A 21,233-nucleotide genomic window follows, 5' to 3' on the forward strand; every position below is an offset into this window, starting at 1 on the left:
CCGCAAGGGAATGGACTCTGTGAGAGGATCAACCAGGTGTTTATCCACATGCTGAGAGCGGCTTCTGTATCCTGACCTGAAGAGTGGCCTCAACTAATGCCTGAATTGTTGGAAATCTACAACAATACCATCCACTGTTCCACTGGTTATACTCCATTTTACCTCATGATGGGCCGACACGGTCAACTGCCTAAAGACAGGGTCTTTGGACTTCAAGCACCTTTCAACCACTCCCCCCAAGCCTCTTCGGAGTGGGTCTCGGAACATCAGAAAAGGATTCAGGAAGCGAGAGAGATAGTCAACAAAAAGATGGGCGAGGCACACTATAGGCAGCAACAGGACTACAACCGCCATGCCTCTGCCCAGCCGTTGCAAGTTGGTGATAAAGTCTGGCTGAAGAAGCATCCTAGAACCCATAAGTTGGACTCCCTTTGGGAAACTGAACCATACACAGTGATTTCCATCCCTTATCCGGACTCTGATGTCTACTCAGTTCAAAAAGCCGGATATGAACCACAAGTTGTCCACCGAAACCGGATAAAGCTGTGTCACAAAGGGAACCTGCCTGTGTTGGTGCCTCCTTCTGCACCACCAAGTCTTCCACCTCCAGTTCAGCCAGCACAAGTGCGGCCCACCAAGCCAGTTGAGCCTGAGAGGCCACTCCTGATGTTCGAAGATGATCCTCTCTTCCCTTCTGACCAAAACGTCTTCTTTGGTTATGTGCCAATCAGTTCCATTCCATCAACCTCAGTCTTGGCACCAGAAGCTCCAGAGTTTACTCCAGCCATCCGCTCACCTGCTGCAGTCCCATCAGAACCTTCTAATGTGGGAGAAAGCTCCATAAGTCAAGAGCCATCACTGGCCCCCATTGTCCAAGATGAAGGTGCAGCTGTCAGTCCAGAAGAAGCAAGTGTTCAAGGAGAAAACAGTGCTCCAGAAAACTCAGAAATGGTGTTGCGTAGATCCACCAGATCTAATTTCGGATATCCCCCAGCAAGATATAGGGATTAATCCATTAATTATACATACAATATATGTAGATTACATACACCTCAGTTAGTATACATCTCAAGTATACATCATTACTAACTAATATGTCACTAGTTACCTACTTACCTTATTTAGTGTATAGGAACATACCTGGCCAGTAAGTCTCCTATCCCTCACTTAAGCACTACAAAAAGAAAAGGGTATCCTCTAAGAAATGTCAAATTGTGTACTTCAGGCATAGAATAAAGATGTCTAGCAAATATTAAAGTGTGTTCTGGGGAGAAGAGCTAATAGCCTAAGGGCCCCAGTAGCCAAGCATTGGGTAGAAAGCCTCCGGCAGCCCAATCCAAAACCTGCTCAGTCTTAAAAGTGTGATCTAACAATAATATACTGTTCAAAACTGAGTGATAACGTTTAACAGATATGTGTTCTGTCTGGGACCCAGATAACCACTTACCCTGCACAAAATAATGATCTCACTTTATCTAATAAGCCTGCAAGGGACATTGGTGTATAAATGCCTCAGGACTTCTAGTGGCCCCAAGGTCACCTCATTCCTCAATCCGTCAGTGCCTTAATCGTCGAGGACGACTTCTGTTTAGTGGTGGGGTTTGTGGTGTCCCAGCACAGGTATTTGTTGTAGTCCCTGTCAGATTGAGGCCCTCGGCTTGTGGGATCTCCCCTGCAGGGACTCAGCTAGTTATGATGAGATTTATACTGTTATGGTTGATAATACGTTTATTAGGTGTGTATAGCTTTAAAGGGTTTAGCCAGCCATCTCATGTTCAGTCAGAGTGTATTACCATCTCATGTTCAAGTGTATTAGAGTCGGGAGGACTGAATGCTAGACAATACCTTATTGTGTTGTGTTATACTACAGGTCAGTCTCTATGATCCACAGCTCTCAACCAATAGGCTTCAGTCTAAACAGGCCCTTATAAGGGATTGTACTTCCTGTTTAAGCGAGTCTAATGCTTCCCTCAGTTCCTGGCAGAGCAGAGCAACACACAGTCAGATGAGAAGTAGTGTAGGCCAGAAGCCTCCAGTTCAGGAGAAAATACAGCAAAGCGTGGAGCATCCCTACATACTACAGAACCAGTACTTCAGCTCATTTATCGGATCAATCCGTTATTCCGGCGAAAAGCCTCAAGTCTACAGACACTTCAGTAAGTGTATCTATTTTTCAGCCTAGTTAAGCATAGGCCCTGAATTACTATTCCGGCCTCTGCAGCCAAGTATATTTATATATGATCAGCCAAGCTCAAGCATTAGCAGCTGTGTGATCCTCTAGAGACTGTCCTGCAGAAACTTTGGTGAAACTCTGTTTAAACGCTGTGAAGATTTTGACACCTGCCTTCATGCCAGTAAAGCCTTCGTTGTTTTAATCCCTGTTGTGGACTGTGTTATTACCATCCTAACTAGCGGGGATACGGAGGCCCCCGGAGCTGTAGTTTCCCGGGGTATTCCAAGACTACAGTGGCGTCACGTGACAGAGAGGGTTAATACCATCTGGCCCTCACTAAGGGTTAATACCACCTGACCCTGGGTTCCTAGCCCCAAGAACCAAGTAGCTAACCATCAAGCGCATGTGTGTGGCAGTGGGGCTCATCCTCCCCGGTCACCACACCGCCGCATTGGGAGCCTCACATGCGCTGGTCTTTGGCTATGTCCATTGGTGAGTATGGGGGTTTTCCATATCAAGGGCCCCCCTCACCCTGTGCCCTTCATATCATACTACATACTTTATCTTTTCATTCTAGGTATACCACGAGCATCTACCCCTGAAGAGCGAGCTAAGCCTCGGGAAACGCGTCAGAAATACACATGATGCTTGTGCGTTTTTTAATATGGACAGTTACTTGCAATATTATTTTACCCATTTTTTGTATTCTGTATGAATTGGCTCATGTTCATGACATTAATGTATGTACTGCTTTTTACTTGAATTAAATATATACTGTAATTACTCCTGTTATTTTATTGGCTCCATAGTGCTCACCTCGCTCAAAGTCCCAAGGGCGAATTTTTCTTTTTTTACGCTAAATGCACCCCTAGACTTATCAAGCATTTCATTGTCACAGTTTTGGGGGGGCGGGGGTCCCACTGTAAGTGTGGATTTTGTCATGCACCCCTAGACTTAGCAAGCATTTCATTGTCACAGTTTTGGGGGGGGCGGGGGTCCCACTGTAAGTGTGGATTTTGTAAAACTCCTGGAGTTGGGCTTTAGGTTTCTTAGTAAATGAGCCTCCTTGTCTCTATTCATACAGGATAATTTTGCTCTCACTATCATCACCTACATCGGACTTAGCATATCCGTTGTCTGCCTGTGTCTGACTCTCCTCACTTTCATCATGTGTCGAACTCTGAGGAGCAATCACACCTCCGTCCTCTCAGCTCTCTGTGGATGTCTCTTCCTAGGACAACTTTTATTTATGGTGGGCATTGATCAAACCGGGAATAAGGTAAGTGTTCATAGCTGCACCTAGGGTCTAAGAAAGTATGTTCTACGTTCTGGAGTTTTTTCCCAATGTCAGATTTTCCCTACAAGTCTATATCTGATTGGTGGCTGAGCAGATATAGTTCTAGTACTTAATAACAATGCATTTGCATAATGGGTATTTAGCCTTCATTGTTTTGCTATGGCCCGCAGTATAACAGGGAGCAGTGTTCACTCTCCACATGATATTGCAATACTCCACAGTGTTTGTGCGTTATATTATTATTATTATACACGATTTACAGTCTGCTACAGGATTCTACACAGTGCAGCACATGCAGGGCTGATCCTAGCTAGGCTGTGGATGGTGATAAATAATTCTCACCAGCGATGCTGTTTTAGTCCAACATGTGCTTTGATAGCTGGTTCCTTCATTTAGTCTATAAGATGGAGTCTGAGCTCTCAGGATGCACTTGTTTCTTTGCTTTAGAGTGAAGAATTATGTAAACTTTTGTTAAAGCTGGACAGTTTCTAGATTTTGAAAAAACTGTAAATGTACGACCAGCTCCATCTTGTTGTCAAATCTGGTATTGCAGGCAAAACAAATTAATGATTATCCTGCTGGAGGCAGAACAGTCCCTATCAGAGTCCTTCCTTACACTTACAGCATTGTCCCTCCTTACATCAGTGCCTCATCACCGTTCCCCCTAAAAAATGTTCCCCCTCTTACATCAGTGTGCCCATGAGTGTCGTCCCTTACATCAGTGTTCACATTACACAGTCCCCCTTTACATCAGTGTTCCCATCAATATCCCCCCTTACATCAAGGGTGCCCTTCAAAGTCACCTCTTACATCAGGGTGCCCATCATAGTCTCCCCTTACATCAGTGTCCCTATCAGAGTCCCCATTACCAATGTAAGCAGGGCTGTAGCATCAGGGTGGAGAAGGTCTGGATGGAGAACCTCCTCCTGTGAATGCTGGGGCAAGCACATCATTAAATACTAAGATGCCATTGGTCCTAACAACCAAAGACTGGGATGGTGACAGCAGAGCAGAGGGGAACCTGCACTTTTGACTTTGAGGAGTGGTTTGGAGGAGTGATGCAGAGACCATAGGCAGCCTTTGCTTACTGTTAGAATATTTGGTCACGTGATCATGACCAAAGATATGCACATGTGCACAAAATGGTCCAAAAGACCTATGCACATGATCAGGGCCTTGTACCCTTCAGCGCATGTGCATTGATGTGCACGACAGCCTTAACATTTTGGACCTAGTGGCCAATTTAAAGCATTGCAGAGCTCAAGATATTTGTTGAATGTCCGTCAGCTCCTGTGACCCATGACCAAACTCTGTTTTGATTGCTCTGTGTTTGACCTGGTTCGTCCTCTGACTGTGCCTGATCTTTGTTCTTCTGTTTCCTAACCACTGGCTTGCAACCTGACTTTGTCTCTTGTTTACTGTTTTAGTTCTGTTCCTGCTCATGTGATACAGACCCCGACCACTGACATCCATTTCTGCCTCTTGTCTCTAGAATCTGTACCTCGGCTTGCTTTGTTGTTGCCAACTTTTTCTTGCCTGACCACAGTTTTATCTCTTGCTTCTATGGATTTCTGTTCTGTTTCCTGCATTCATGAGTACCTGTTCTGCATCTTCTGCTACTCTGCAACTAGACCTTTCTTCATAGGCAGTCGTTCTATTCCATGTCCTGTTGTACCGGGGAAGTTTTACTAAATCTGGTGCAGCTGTGCATGGTAGTCAATCAGCTTCTGAAGCCTCGTACACATGAGGAACTCGGCGGATGAAACACATAGTTTTCCTCGTCGAGTTCCTTGTTAGGCTGTCGAGGAACTCGACAAGGCAAGTTTCTCCATTCCCGTAGAGGAAATAGAGAACTTGCTCTCTTTTTGGCTCATCGAGTTTCTCGACAGTTTCCTCGACGAAAATGTACACACGACCGGTTTCCTTGGCAAAAAAAATATCTCTCAGCAAGTTTCTTGCTGGTTTTTGCCGAGAAACTTGGTCGTGTGTACGAGGCCTGACTTCAGCTTGTTCAATTAAGCTTTGACTATAAAACCTAGAAGCTGGTTTGCTACTATGGAGAACAGCACCAGATTTTTTACTCTCCAGTTTTAGTGAATCAACCCCAACCTGTTGTCAACCCAGTGGCGCATCCAGGGTATGGCACATATGGCAAGTGCCATGGGTGCCATATGAAGAGGGCGCTCGTGAGTGAAAAGTTATAGGAGCTTTGCTCTCGTTCCTGTCTGAATTGTCAATGGACAGGAGGAAAGCTCCTGTGTCATCCGCTGTCATACTGCTGAGTCCCCGCTCCAACTCCTCTCTCCAGGCCACTTTGTTTGCCTAAATCTCGGCTCAAGAGGGGGCGGGGAGGTCTGCTGACAGATCAGCTTGGCTGGAGGGCTAGGCGGTCCGCGGACAGATCCACTCGGGTGGAGGGCAGGGCAGTCCGCTAATGGCTCGGCTAGGATTGGCATGGCTAGGGCAGAGGGCAGGGCGGTCCACTGACGGCTTGGCTTGGCTCCTATGGGGGGCGGTATAGGGCGGTTGGCTGACCTGGTGCACACTGTTCGGCGATGGAGACATAAAGGCGCCTTTTTCACAAGTTTTAAACATACTCCAAGAAGGGGGAGTGGGAGAAGAGGATCCATTCCTGCCCAGCCCTGGACTACACCAGAAACCTTAGGTCAGTCCATGCTCCATGCCACAGACAGACTGCCCTGCCCTGCGCTGCCATCTGCTGAAAATAATATGCAGGGAGTCACTGATGTAAGGGAAGCAGTGATAAAAAAAAATTGCTTTGACATGGGTGCAGTTTCAATGTTTGCCAAAGGCGCCATTTTCACTAGATACGCCTCTGCATCAACCTTGGGGGAAAAACAGGACAGGAGAAGAGAATCCCTTTCATCACGTCAGCCTCTACCAGGTAAGTGACAATTACCTTAATCCTCAATTTGTGCACATTGAGCATATACCACAGTCTCTATCTGTAGACAGGATAAAATCTTGTAGCAGGCTACAGATTGGAGACCCATGCTGTAGACAAACAAGCACTTCAAAAAAAGTATTTTGATGTTACATTTTATATGAGAAAAAGAACAATTCCATACACAGAATCACAAAACTATCGTTATATGTATGTAGTATATCTTATGACTATTTTCTTTTCTTCATCATCTCAGCTCCTGTGCGCTTTTATTGCCGGTTTACTCCAATTCTTGTTCCTCTGTGCGTTTTGCTGGATGTCTATTGAAAGCATTCTGCTCTTCATGACTGTCCGAAACCTACGGGCTGTCAATTATATGGCTTCCCGAAAATCAAACTTCCCGCTTTGGTGTCTTCTTGGTTTTGGTATCCCAGCTGTGATTGTGGGGATTACAGCAGCTGCTCATCCACATAAATATGGGACACACAAAAAGTAGGTTCTAGTCTTATTATTTGTATTGTTTATTAAGGTCATTTAATTCATTTTTGCATCTATTTAACTTGCATGTAGAATCTAGCACAAGTGTATAATATTTTAGCTAAGGGTTAAGTCTATCCCAAACTGTTTTATCAGCTTTTAGCCCAATACATCCAGCTACCTCTGCTTCTTAGAACCCTCATACAGTTCCATGGTAGTTTTCTGTGAGATTTTAGCTTGCTCTTTCCACCAACACCAGATCATTACACAAGTCATTTAATGCAGCATTCACTATTAATTATTACAGGTATTTATGTACTAACCACACTTTATGCAGCACTTTACATATATATTGTACATTTATATCAGTCTCTGCCAGTGGCGGCTGGTAAAGTTTTAGGATGGGGGGGGTGCCAGACCCCGCCCCTCCCTTTTGACCATCCCACTTCTCATAAGCCCCACCCCTTATATAATTCACCCACTCCGTCCCCTCTATTCCACTAACTTCCACCCATAGTGTCAAGAGTATACAGCTCAGCATCACAGGACAGATTATACAGCCCCAGCATCACAGGACAGAGTATACAGCCCCAGCATAACAGGACAGAGTATACAGCCCCAGCATCACAGGACAGAGTATACAGCCCCAGCATCACAGGACAGAGTATACAGCCCCAGCATCACAGGACAGAGTATACAGCCCCAGCACCACAGGACAGAGTATACAGCCCCAGCATCACAGGACAAAGTATACAGCCCCAGCATCACAAGACAAAGTATACAGCCCCAGCATCACAGGACAAAGTATACAGCCCCAGCATCACAGGACAAAGTATACAACCTCAGCATCACGGGACAGAGTATACAACCCCAGCATCACGGGACAAAGTATACCGCCCCAGCATCACCGGACAAAGTATACAGCCCCAGCATCACAGGACAAAGTATACAGCCCCAGCATCACAGGACAAAGTATACAACCCCAGCATCACAGGACAGAGTATACAGCCCCAGCATCACAGGACAGAGTATACAGCCCCAGCATCACAGGACAAAGTATACAACCCCAGCATCACAGGACAGAGTATACAACCCCAGCATCACAGGACAGAGTATACAACCCCAGCATCACAGGACAGAGTATACAACCCAGCATCACAGGACAGAGTATACAGCTCAGCATCACAGGACAGAGTATACAGCTCAGCATCACAGGACAGAGTATACAGCCCCAGCATCACAGGACAAAGTATACAGCCCCAGCATCACAGGACAAACTATACAACCCCAGCATCACAGGACAGAGTATACAACCCCAGCATCAGGGGACAGAGTATACAACCCCAGCATCACAGGACAGAGTATACAACTCAGCATCACAGGACAGAGTATACAGCTCAGCATCACAGGACAGAGTACATACCTCCCAAATGTAAACATACGGCACGTCATGCCAAAAAGTGGGTGTGGCCAGACTGTTATCAGTGGAAGGGGCTTAAGTGGCTTGGTTAAACAAAACCAATCCCCCTACCACCATCCCTCTCCCAATCATTACACAGGACCCCTTCCTGTGTAAACACTAACCCCCATTGTTACACAGGACCCCCTCCCTCCTACTAACCCCATCATTAAACACAGAGAGGTTATTTGTTTAGAGTGGAGAGGCAGGGAGGGGGGTGTTTAGGGTGGAAAGGCAGGAAGAGGGGTTATTGTTTAGGGTGGAGAGACAGGGGGTGTTTAGGATGGAGACGCAGGGAGGTGTTTAGGGTGGAGATGCAGGGAGGGGGTGTTTTGGGTGGAGATGCAGGGAGGGGGAGTGTTTAGGGTGGAGATGCAGGGAGGGGGTGTTTAGCGTGGAAATGCAAAGAGGGGGGTGTTTAGGGTGGAGATGCAGGGAGGGGGGTGTTTAGGGTGGAGATGCAGGGAGGTGTTTAGGGTGGAGATGCAGGGAGGGGGCGGGGTGTTTAGGGTGGAGATGCAAGGGGGGTGTTTAGGGTGGAGATGCAGGGAGGGGGTGTTTAGGGTGGAGATGCAGGGAGGGGGTGTTTAGGGTGGAGATGCAGGGAGGGGGTGTTTAGGGTGGAGATGCAGGGAGGGGGTGTTTAGGGTGGAGATGCAGGGAGGGGGTGTTTAGGGTGGAGATGCAGGGAGGGGGGGGTTTAGGGTGGAGATGCAGGGAGGGGAGGGTGTTTAGGGTGGAGAGGCAGGGAGGGGGGTGTTTAGGGTGGAGATGCAGGGAGGGGGGTGTTTAGGATGGAGATGCAGGGAGGTGGGGGTGTTTGGGGTGGAGATGCAGGGAGGTAGGAGTGTTTAGGGTGGAGATGCAGGGAGGGGGGGTGTTTAGGGTGGAGATGCCGGGAGGGGGGTGTTTAGGGTGGAGATGCAGGGAGGGGGGTTGGTTATGGTGGAGATGCAGGGAGGGGGGTGTTTAGGGTGGAGATGCAGGGAGGGAGTGTTTAGGGTGGAGATGCAGGGAGGGAGTGTTTAGGGTGGAGATGCAGGGAGGGGGGTGTTTAGGGTGGAGATGCAGGGAGGGGTGGTGTTTAGGGTAAAGATGCAGGGAGGGGGTGTTTAGGGTGGAGAAACCCCCACAGCTGCCAGTCACTGCCACAAACCACAACACTCAGCAGACCCCCTCCATGAACCTCTTCTGCAGCTGAGAAAAGTGATCAGAGGTGGGGGAGGGGGGCCAGGATCATGGTAGGCAGGACACAGTACTCACTGGGTGGAACAGTCACACTCCACTTGGTTTGCTGCTCTGCAGAGGAGACCGAGGAGGGGGAAGCTGCCCGGAAGCATGATGGTGTGGAGAGAAAGAGAGAGAGACATGCCATGTCGTGATACCGCCAACAGCAAATAGGGAAGGTGTCTGTGAGGAATCTTCTCCGATCCCGGCACTCACCTGGTGCTCTCTGGTAGTGGTACACTGCCAGCTCTGTGTCCATCCATCCGCTGCAGCCTGCCACTGTGATCAGCTCCTTGCCTTCATCAAAGGGTCCCGGATAATTGCATAGTCAGTGAGCCCAAGTGCCGGGAACCTGAAAGTGACGCGGCAGTGCATAAAAAGCACCGCCCAATCACCCTCAGGTCCGGCCAATAAAAAAGACAGAGCAGGAGCCAGGGACAAATCAGTGGCGAGTGGGAGTGTGTGCGGGTGCACAGCCCTGCACATGCCCTAAACACGGGCAAATCTGCTTTCCAGCTTGCAATCAGCTGATTGCAAGCTGGGAAGCTTCCCATAGACTGCCGTGTGTCCGGCGTCCGGACTCTCTTAAAGTGACCTTTTTTTTTGTCAAAAGCTTGGGGGGGGGCAGCGCCCAGGCGCCCCCTATGGACGGGCCGCCACTGGTCTCTCCCCTTAATGAGCTTACAATCTAAGGTCACTGACTGGGAGGAAACTGGAGTACCTGGAGGAAACCCAAGCAGGCACAGGAAGAACATGCAAACTCTAGACAGGTAGTGCCATCAGTGGCAGCTGGTGCTCAAAATATTTGGGGGTGTGCAAACAAACTGAAAAAAAAAACATCAATTGCAGCCTCACTGTGCCCATCAAACACAGCTACTGTGCCCATCAATTGCCGCCACTGTGCCCATCAGTTGCTGCCACTGTAACCATCAAACGCAGCCACTGTGCCCATCAATTGCCGCCACTGTGCCATCAAACGCAGCCACTGTGCCCATCAATTGCCGCCAGTTTGCCCCATCAATTTCCGCCAGTTTGCCCCATCAAATGCCGCCAGTTTGTACCATCATATGCTGTCAGTTTTCCCCATCATACACTGCCAGTTTGCGCCATCAAACGCTGCCAGTTTGCCCCATCAAACGCCGCCAGTTTGCCCCATCAAACGCCACCAGTTTGCCCCATCAAATGCTGCCAGTTTTCCCTCCCCCTGGCGCTTAACAAGGGGACGGACACCTGAATAGGGGGCAGCAGCGGCGGCAATAGATAGATTCATGCAATGCATGAATCTATCTATTGTTGATTGACAGGTGCAGGACAGTAGGGGCGGCGCTCCTGCGCCCACTACGGACGCACCGCCACTGAGTGCCATGGTTATGAGATTTCACTGACTACATAGTTGTTAAGGTTGAATAAAGACACTAGCCCATCCAGTTCAACCTGTTTGGGGGCGTGTTCAGTGTGTGTGTGACTACCTCAATGCTGCCAGGCAGAAGTGCTAACTACCGCAGCCAGGGTGCTGTTCCATGCCACTATACATGGTGCACTAAGGAAAGTGTAACGAGACCCTTCCTCGCTCGCTTCCGTACTCCCGACACTCCTCTGCTACTAGTGAGTCAGCTTGCAGATCGCAACGTCTGATGGTTCGGTCATCCAAGGCTCCGGGATCCGAACTACAGCTATGTGCCGTTCGTAATCCATTAGAACAAACACCAGGCAGGCTGTATGTAAGTTCAAACAGGATGACCTTTATTGGAAGTACACAACACACTTTTATACAGAATTTGGAACATCCCGCCCCCAACAATCGCTTTCCTATTGGTCAATTGTAAAGTACATGGAGTTCTCCTTCAGGTCCTCATAACCATGCAAATGAGGACTTGAAAATGAGTTCAGCAGGGATTGGTCCGATAGCTTGAATGTAGGGACTGTTATGTGTATTGAGACAGAAGCCCCAGGGGGCAATCAATGTACACAATAGCCAGACACAGAACAATGGAGCCGTCTGGAGCCTTAAGTCAGGGCAGAAGACCCCCCACTGTGTAACAGATTTAAAAAGAGATACACTTCAGCATTCCAAGGTCCATGACATTACTTCCCCTGGGAAACAGTCCAACAGCCACAGTGGGACCTAAACGGGTCAACTCGAGGATGTTGGAAAAGTAGTCTTAAGGTTCCAGGTCTGTCTGCTGGGATAACCCATCCGCTTTCCTGTTTTGAGGCCCTGGCCCATAATCGGAAGCAAGAGGCTCGCATTCAGTCCTCTCCAAAAGCCTCTGTCCCAGCTAGGTCTGTCACACATCTTAAACCTAGGACCTATGCCACGGACTATGTTAAGGTTCGCGCTTCCATCAACTTGCTAACAGGGCAAATCAAATCATGGGCTCATCTGCTGTTGCAGGAAAAGAGTCCAGTCTTGGACAGCTGGGAAACTTTAATGTCTGCTCTGGACTCATACATTCCTGTCTCCAAGAGGACCAGCGCTCCCAGGTCTACTCTCAGTTCACATGGCCTACCGGTATTCAGGGACAGAAATATTCCGTACAGACACAACACCAAGCCAGTCCAGTATGTGCCAACCTATGAAGCTCTGTATGTGCCCAGCCATGAAGATCCAACTCCACAAAGCCTTGACGCTTCTGTGGATGCACACACGCCTACCTTGGAAGATGTGGAACCCATGCAGATCGGGGCCATCCGGTCCGGCTATCTAAGGTAGAAAAAGAGCGGAGGAGAGGCTATGGACTTTGTTTTTATTGTGGTGTTAGCGGGCACTTTATATCTCTCTGCCCAACTCGCCCACCCCGGCCAAAGGTTCTTCAGGTGGGTACTATTGGGAGTTTTTTCTCTACCCCAGAATCTTTACCTGCTATGCAGCTTGAAGTTCCTTTGACCCAGTCTGACATTCCGGTGACTACTGTCCAGTCCGATGCACCTGTTCTTCAGCTTGCTGTACCTACCTTCCCAGTTGAAGTTCCGGCTCCAGTGTCCCCGGCTCCAGTGTCTCCAGTTCCTGTGTCTCCAGTTCCTGTGTCTCCAGTTCCTGTGTCTCCAGTTCCTGTGTCTCCAGTTCCTGTGTCTCCAGTTCCTGTGTCTCCAGTTCCTGTGTCCCCAGTTTCAGTTCCTGTGTCCCCAGTTTCAGTTCCTGTGTCCCCAGTTTCAATTCCTGTGTCCCCAAGTGAAGTTCTTCCTCCTGACTGCACAAATGCCTCGAATGGTACTATGGTCCGTAAGCAGGACCTAGCAGTGTTTGAATGAGCTTTACGAGCAGTGAGTGCACCCCCTACCAGAACTTCAAAAGCAGCGAAGTCCAAAAAGAAAAAGTAAAAGTCTTCGGACTCTGTCATTGGTGCTTTGTTTCCCCATGGTTTGGACATTACAGACTGTGCCTATGAGGAAGCTCCTTCCAACAGCCAAAGGGCGTTTTTAAGGGGGGGGAACTGTCACGGTCGCTACCGTGCCAAACAGACAGCGAGGCGTGGTCACGCCCCAAGTGGCTCTGGGTGGAATTAAACCCAGGACCTCTCCGTTGTTGATCCAGGTCTTTGCCTCTGAGCCATTCCTCAGTTGGTAGTCTGCTTGCTGTCCATCGAAGCCTGGTTCTGAACTATGTGCTGATTGCCTGTCTCTGGATCTCCCTGCAATCTGCACCTGTCTATCCTGATCCAGCTGAGGCAGGTTACCCAATCAACCAGGGTATAAAGCACTGCCTCACTATGAGGGATGTGTCAGTTCATTGTTCTGATTGTCTTGTCTGTGCCAACGGTTCCTGTGGTTGTCTTCAGCTACAAGACTGACCCCGGCTTCTGACCCTTTTGGCTTACGTACCCTGGATTGCTGATGTCTCCTGCCCTTTGACCCCGGCCTGTACTTTCGGACTTTCCCTGCCTTCTCCAGCCCTTGACCCACGGCTTGTGCCCCGGACTTGTCTTTGGTTCCTGTCTGCAAACCCTGAACTTTCCGTCAGTAGTTACCTGACCCTCAGCTGTCATCAGTGTACCCCGTCTGCTCAGCTACAAGACTGACCCCGGCTTCTGACCTTACTCTGAATTCTGGAATCCTGGGCCACGGCTATACTTGACTATACTTGGCTAATCCCTATCTAGCCCCCGTGCACAGACTCACAGCCCAGGTAGTGTCTTACCTTATTACCGTGGGCTGTGTGTACCTGCAAGGGTGAGCTTACAAATCTGCAAAATGGACTCCACTCAAGGTAAGCCCTCACAAAGGTGCTCTGGTCTGATGAGACTAACATTTTACTTTTTGGCCATCAAAGAAAACGCTATGTCAAACACCCTGCTAAAGCAACACTTGAGTGGTTTAAGGGGAAGCATGTAAATGTGTTGAAATGGCCTAGTCAAAGCCCAGACCTCAATCCAATAGAAAATCAGTGGTCAGACTTAAAGCGGGGGTTCACCCTGTTAAAAAAAAAAAAAATGTTTTTTTTTATTATTCCATTACTTTCGGCATCGTAGCGCGAGCTACGGTATGCCGGTCCTAAATTTTTAATCCCCGTACTCACTGTGCTATCGTTGATTGAAGAATCCGGGGAATGGGCGTTCCTATGGTGAGAGAAGGTGATTGACGGCCGGCCCTGGCACGTCACGCTTCTCCGGAAATAGCCGAAATAGGCTTGGCTATTCACGGCGCCTGCGCATAGCCTGTGCGCAGGCGCTGTGAATAGCCGAGACCTACTCCGGCTGTCTTCGGGGAGCGTGACGTGCCAGAGCCGGCCGTCAATCATCCTCCCTCTCCATAGGCACGCCCATTCCCCGCGGGAGTCGGATTCTTCAATCAACAATAGCACAGTGAGTACGGGGATTAAAAATTTAAGACCGGCATACCGTAGCTCGCGCTACGATGCCGAAAGTAATGTAATAATGAGGTGAAGGAGGGTGAACTACCGCTTTAAAGATTGTTGTTCACAAGCACAAACCTATCCAACTTGAAGGAGCTGGAGCAGTTTTACAAGGAGGAATGGGCAAAAATACCAGTAGTAAGATGTGGCAAGCTCATAGAGACTTATCCAAAGCGACTTGGAGCTGTGATAGCCGCAAAAGGTGGCTCTACAAAGTTTTGACTTTAGGGGGGGGTGAATAGTTATGCACATTGACTTTTTCAGTTATTATGTCCTATTTGTTGTTTGCTTCACAATAAAAAAAAAACATCTTCAAAGTTGTGGGCATGTTCTGTAAATTAAATGAAGCAAAACCTCAAACAATCCATGTTAATTCCAGGTTGTGAGGTAACAAAACACAGAAAATTCCAAGGGGGGGGGGGGGTGAATACTTTTGCAAGGCACTGTACATAGTTATGGTATATGGGAAAATATTGCCGCGCTATCTGGTGTGCAAAGCAGCCAGCACAAACAAATAGAAATTGTGTAAAGAAATAGTGAAAAAATGTGCAGCGCTAGTGTTAATATGTTCAAAGGTATCAAACAAAAATAAATTATGTGAATCAATGAGACTAAACTGAAGCAAACATGTCTCAATCAAGTGCAAATTGATATCAATGAAGTCATATGACTACAAGGACATAGAAAAACCCTCTTGATCAAAAGGGGAAAATAAAATGCAAAATATGAAAAATAACAGTGATCACACTTAATTAAATGAATAAATAAATAAGTCCATAAAAATTAATGCCTCTAAATCACTGCTGAGTGCTCTCCAAAGTGCAATGGTGCAAACGAGGAAAGGGGACATCCATCATGGTATCACATAGGTGAAAACATCAAACATCTGCCAGATCTCATTGATTCACATCATTTATTTTTGTTTGATACCTTTGAACATATTAACACTAGCGCTGCACATTTTTTCACTATTACTATACATAGTTACACTGGTCCAAACTGGAACAATTTAACTATGTAGAAAATATTCATACCTGGAATTCTTTGAAGCTCCTTTTTATTGAATATGGTAGGTGTAAATAATAATTTATTGTTCTTTTATTTAGTTGCTGGCTCTATCATGATATTGTTTGGAGCTTTCTAGGTCCAGTTGGTGCATTTATCACAGTAAGTACTGCAGACACTTCATAGATTTTCATATTTGGTAAATAACATAAGGGGCAAAAAAAATGTTGATCATGCAGACTCAAAAGTTTCTGACTCTCAGTTAAGAACAAAGAAGGCCATACATCTGATTTTTCTTGCCCTTGACATGCTATTTTATGCATCCCTATGGTGCAGTCTTATGGTGAGCTATTCATATTGGAAGCATTACAAGACTTAGTTGTAAATGTCAGCATATAGGTTGTTTACAACCTGAACGATGGTCGCGGGTGACGTCAGACATGACTTCTCCTCCCGTACGCGTTACGTCCTTAATGGGCAGGGACTTCTTCAGCACAGGGACGGAAGCAGGTGATTCCGTCCCCGCGCTGAAGAAGTCCCCGCTTATATGCTGGAATACTATATGCTGGCATAATCTGCACTAGGTTTTGAGTGCTCTTTTTGTGAGTAATTTGTGTATAGATTTTATTGATTATTAAATGTACCATTCAGAGAGCACTAGATTGCCCCTTTCCTTTCTTTCATTGATCCTTGATGCTGTGGAGGTTTTAAAGGCCTGCTGTTCCGGAATTATCACCCCAGGTGTAGTTTTTTTTTTGGCATAGTGACCTTTTCAGGTTGAATTAATGAGGTGAGAGGCTACATTGTCTGTAGGGATCTGGATCACCATGTCATTGTCCAGTCTGCTGTTTCACTTGGGATTCTGTTTGTGCTTCATATTATTATATGTGCATCAAGTGTAATGCTTGGATGCTTTTCCTTTCAAGAGCCTTTTTTGGAAGTTTATTCAAGGACTGTTTTATTCCTGATTTTAATTTAATTTTTGCGCTGCACTATTTTTGACTTATTTGTTTATGTGAGGTTGTTATCTGAATTACCTAAGTGTTGGCTTGCATTCACCGATTTATTGTTTTTTTTCTGCGCTGAATACTTTATATATTTTAGTAAATGGACAAGTCCACCAATTGTCACTGCTGCAGCCACTGCTTTTATAAGGTTCCTAAGAAGGTATCTAGTACCGTAGATAGGGTCAGAAAGGAACCCTTATACCCCAAGTCCACTTCTTCCATGTTTAGAAGAGTGCTGGGCTTATTTATCTATTACTGCAATGCACATCATTTTCCCTAGTTCTGAGCCATGTCTTTCACTGCTAAGTTCTACCTCTCATAAATGAATGAAATGCATTTTCCATAATGCATATTGGACTGTTTATCCATGTTAAATGAATGAATTGAATCCAAGCAATAAATCAGCAGCTTTGTAACACTGACTTTTATACTAACCCTCCTAAACACCTCAGTAGTTAAACTAACCTTTCCTATGATAAAGCAGATGGTGGGTGTAATGCCACGCTCCTGCAGACTCTCTGTGTATCCGTCTGCCGTACCTCCGATACAGGCAGGCAATTTGCACTGTGACAGAAAGCTCAATGAACTACCGTATTGCTCAACAGCAACGTGGTAGTTCATATAGAACTACAACCCAACAGCCGCACAGGCTGTCAGAGCTTGCAGTTTTCCCATTTACAGAACACTGTGATGGGATGCAGCAGCAGGTTATGTGGGGCCCTGCACAGCCACGTTTAAAAAAAAAATTGTGACAGCTAGAGTAGGGAGAAGGTCCCCCGCTAGCTGTCAAAACGGGAAATCGGGGGAGCAGGACCTGGTTCTTGCGTAACATGTTAAATGTTGCACCCTGAATATGGTTGTAACATGTAAAAGGTTACAAAAGATGAAGTTATTCTTTAAAGCATTTCTAAACCCAATAGCAAAAATTGAAGATATGGCAGTCCTTAGATGTGATGGATACATACATTTTATTTTTTTCAGGCTTTTTACCTTTATTTTCACCTGGTTATCCTGGCAGTGACAAACTTTCTATGTTTATACTATGTATAGAAAAGGATCATTGTCATCCAAGAACAGTACTAGAGAAACCCCCCTGACTTTTCTTCTCTGTTACATACAGTGGTGGTGATGTAATTAATGTAATTGAAAAGAGTGAAGCACAGACAGAGATCACAAGAAGCTATCACCTGCCAGATGAGATTTCTGGCAGGATCAGCAGGTGTTTTGTGCTGTGCACATATGGAATAGATCAAACAAAACATTCTGATTGGTATATTTAAGAGATACAAAGGAAGCAAATAAGAAATCCCCTTTGTCAGGGTTTACTTACCACATGTACATACTGAATGCCAGCCTTGCCATGTAGCATGCCAGGATCCATGGTGTAGAACAACCATAGCAGTTCTTTATGTTATCATTATTAATTGCATCTGTGAAGAAAATATATGCATTGCCACATTGCACTTCTGTTTATTGCTACTACTCTATTGTGACAAGAATGTCTGTATCCACTAAAGTATTTTACCTGGGCTTTGATCTGCATTGCAAACTTTAGCAAGGGTCATTTATTTGATACCAAGTGCTGTTAGTTGCTTCCCGGAATTTCACCTTAATGTTCCATCCCACCTTTAATAGATAAACACGACTCTGTTGGTCCTGACTTTTTGGTTGCTGAAAAAGAGGATGGCATCTCTGAATTCAAATGTGTCCACCTTAAAGAATACCCGGTAAGCATTGAATGAAATTCCCTGAATTATTTGTTCTGTATATAGATTAAGCCTACCCAAAAATTAAAACAGTTCAGTGTCTAATCACTCACTACTTATATCTGCCAAGTAATTCAGTAAGAGGTTCCCATATTTGAGGTCTCGGCTATGCCCCTTGGCTAATGCACTTTTAATAAACTCAGTTTATGCTGTTTTTGTATTTTTATTATAGTCAGGACTAAAAAAAAATGCATTTATTTTTCATAATTTTGCATGCTGTCCTTTACTGAAAACTGTCTGTTTTTTTGCATGGATCACTTGTTCGAACTTAAATATTCATATACAACTAGGTTAGTAAGATAAATATTCATATACAACTAGGTTAGTAAGAGGAGTGACTCTCCTCCCTCATTCTCTCTCTCCTGCCTGTTGAAAAGTCTACACAGAGAAGATAAAAAATCAGAAAGCTAACAGCTGCTGCTGTGGTTTTTATATTTGAAAAATAACTCAAATAAATGTTATGTAAATAGGGCTTGTATTCATAGACCATGGGTTATTTACAGACTACCTTCAGGTGATTGGCAAAAATGTTGCTAGGTCTGCCCCTAGGGGCATGCTTTTATAACCCCAACCATTCTGTAAGACTCCAGTATTTTGCTTGTGTCCTTATGTAATGGACCTTTTCTCCTATAGAGACTTTTTTTTTCCTTTTTTACCCATTGCTTTTTTCTTCAGAGACCAGCTCTGCCTGTTTGTTGCCCAATGCTATTTAGCAGTTTTCTGATTGGTGCCCCTTAGTGACTACTATGAGAACCGTACCCAGACCTCACTGTGTGAGGCTGGATACTGTGTTAGACGCTCTCCAGGGCACATTGTTGCAACAACTGTAATTAGCCACAGGGTGCTACACAGATTGTTGGTTGTTTTCCCTTCCTTAGGCAGTGTATTTAAATGTAATACTTGGAGTTTTATCAATAAATTGTGAATTACGTTATCATTTTGTAATATGTGCCAATCCTTAGATAAAAACTATTTTAAAGTAAAGCCCATTATAACTCATGTATTTGTTAATTCTTTATCTATTTTCTCTTTATATAATAACATTTCCCTCTGGATACCTTTAGCATTTCCTGTTGTACTCTTGTAATAGACTTCAAATGCTATGCCTCCTCCTCAAAATCACTTTCTCTTGTGCAATTTTGTTTTATGTGCAAATATTATCCCTTAGGGATTCTACTGATCAGTGATTTTGGGTGGGAGCTTTCCACATGCAAGTAAGAATTTTCTGCAGAGGGTATCCTGTAGTAAAATAGATTTTAATAATTGAAGTATAAACTGGTCAATCTGCGCCCAATCTATTGGAAAATCTATATGCCATATGTATTCCCTTGCAGTGAGGGATATCGGAATATAGACTCTCAACATCTATTGAAACCAGTAATGCATCCAATAATGTATCACTCAGAATATCCATTTCATCTAGTGTAGTTAGCAGATGAGTGGTATCATTTAAATATGTGGGTAACTTTCCTACATGTGGCCGCAGATGGTCATTGACCATCCTACTTTCATTACTTGTTAAGCTGCCAATTCCTGATTTAATAGGTCCTACAGGTGGATTGTTGAGAATTTTGTGAATTTTTAGTAAAAAGTTGAATATCAGCTTTATAGGATACTGAATGTTAAGAAACTCTGCCATACGTTTTGAAATCAGCTGTCTTGCTTTTGCCTGATTTATATTGGCAAATTGGCTTTGCTAGGTGCCTAACATCTCAACTGATGATTTCTTGTACCATTGTGCCAATGATCAAGCTATCAATTTACATTACAGCTGAAATAACAGAGGAATCAGATATGAGGTTGAGAAAAGTGGTGAACACAAGCTTCTAAAACAATGTGTCATGTCAAAGAGGTCTGGAGAATTGGAGCCATAATCCAAATTCATATTCAGCATTAAAGTGGTTGTAAACCCACTTTTTTGACTTTTACCTACAGGTAAGCCTATAACAAGGCTTACCTGTAGGTAAGGAGAATATCTCCTAAACCTGCACGGTTTAGGAGATATTCCCCTCGCAATGCGCCGCGGCGCATGCGGTGCATATTAGCTCATTATGACTTTTGCCTTACAGGAGAAAAAAAAAAATGTAATGCGGGTTTACAACCGCTTTAAGTTAAGCTGACTGATCAATCAGCTATGAGCACAGACCAGGCTGAAAATCTCCCACCCTGAAAATAAAGTATGCATACAGGAATGCATTTCCTAAGATTTATAAAACAAATCTGTCTAGCTAGAACCTATCACCTGTCAAATATTTAACTAGATAATTGAATGTCTTAACAGGATATCTGGAAACACAAGTCTGAAACCTTTTAATAATTTATTAGCATTGTAATGTTAATAAGGTGTATCTAAACCCAAGAACAAACATTGATAATATTGTAGCTTACCAGTCTTTAAATGTGGTGGCTGAATTGAGTTTTTTTTACACAGTTACATGTTAAATATGGATGTAACCTGACACATGCTTTAAAAGGTGAACTAACTCATGAAGAATCTGATACTCGACATGACTAGCCTATCATATATAGGAGGTGGACTACAGGCATTTCACCCCATATATGATCTGGACATCTGGGGTATATCAGTTTTAGTCTCTATGGAATGGTAATTGCAAGCTGCACACTAATACGTAGCAAACTGTAGCCTGTGGTACAATTAATATATGATTGCATTTATAAAAACTATCATCATGGGTAAGTCTGCTGGAGTGTTGTAAATTATATTAGCACTTTTCTTTCCCAACTCTTAAGTCTTAAGTCTTGAGATTAGGTGTGGTAAGGGCTCATTGACACCGTCTAGAACAGGGGTGGGCAATTATTTTTTCGATGGGGCCACATGAGAAACTAAAAATATTTTGGAGGGCCGGGCCAAAAGGCTAAACTCAATACTGCATAAAATCAATTGTATTTCTTTATAAAAAGCAGTAAATATCATTGTTGGAAAACTGGGGGACAGAGGCTGGGGACATGGCACAGGAGGGGGACAGAGGCTGGGGACATGGCACAGGAGGGGGACAGAGGCTGGGGACATGGCACAGGAGGGGGACAGAGGCTGGGGACATGGC

The 21,233-nt window shown here is 45.3% G+C and overlaps 1 protein-coding gene across 1 annotated transcript in view; it reads left to right on the forward strand.

The window, feature by feature from the left end:
- Positions 1 to 21,233, forward strand: part of LOC120930544 (adhesion G protein-coupled receptor E2-like) — a 147,355-nt gene that overhangs the window by 92,128 nt on the left and 33,994 nt on the right. The window contains exons 15-18 of the mRNA XM_040341723.1: positions 3,258 to 3,452; positions 6,632 to 6,867; positions 15,497 to 15,557; positions 18,038 to 18,129. Coding sequence (XP_040197657.1) covers positions 3,258 to 3,452; positions 6,632 to 6,867; positions 15,497 to 15,557; positions 18,038 to 18,129 — 584 coding nt within the window. The remainder of the gene's footprint in view (positions 1 to 3,257; positions 3,453 to 6,631; positions 6,868 to 15,496; positions 15,558 to 18,037; positions 18,130 to 21,233) is intronic.

The sequence above is a fragment of the Rana temporaria genome, chromosome 3 (genome assembly GCF_905171775.1).
Source record: "Rana temporaria chromosome 3, aRanTem1.1, whole genome shotgun sequence".
NCBI lineage: Eukaryota > Metazoa > Chordata > Amphibia > Anura > Ranidae > Rana > Rana temporaria.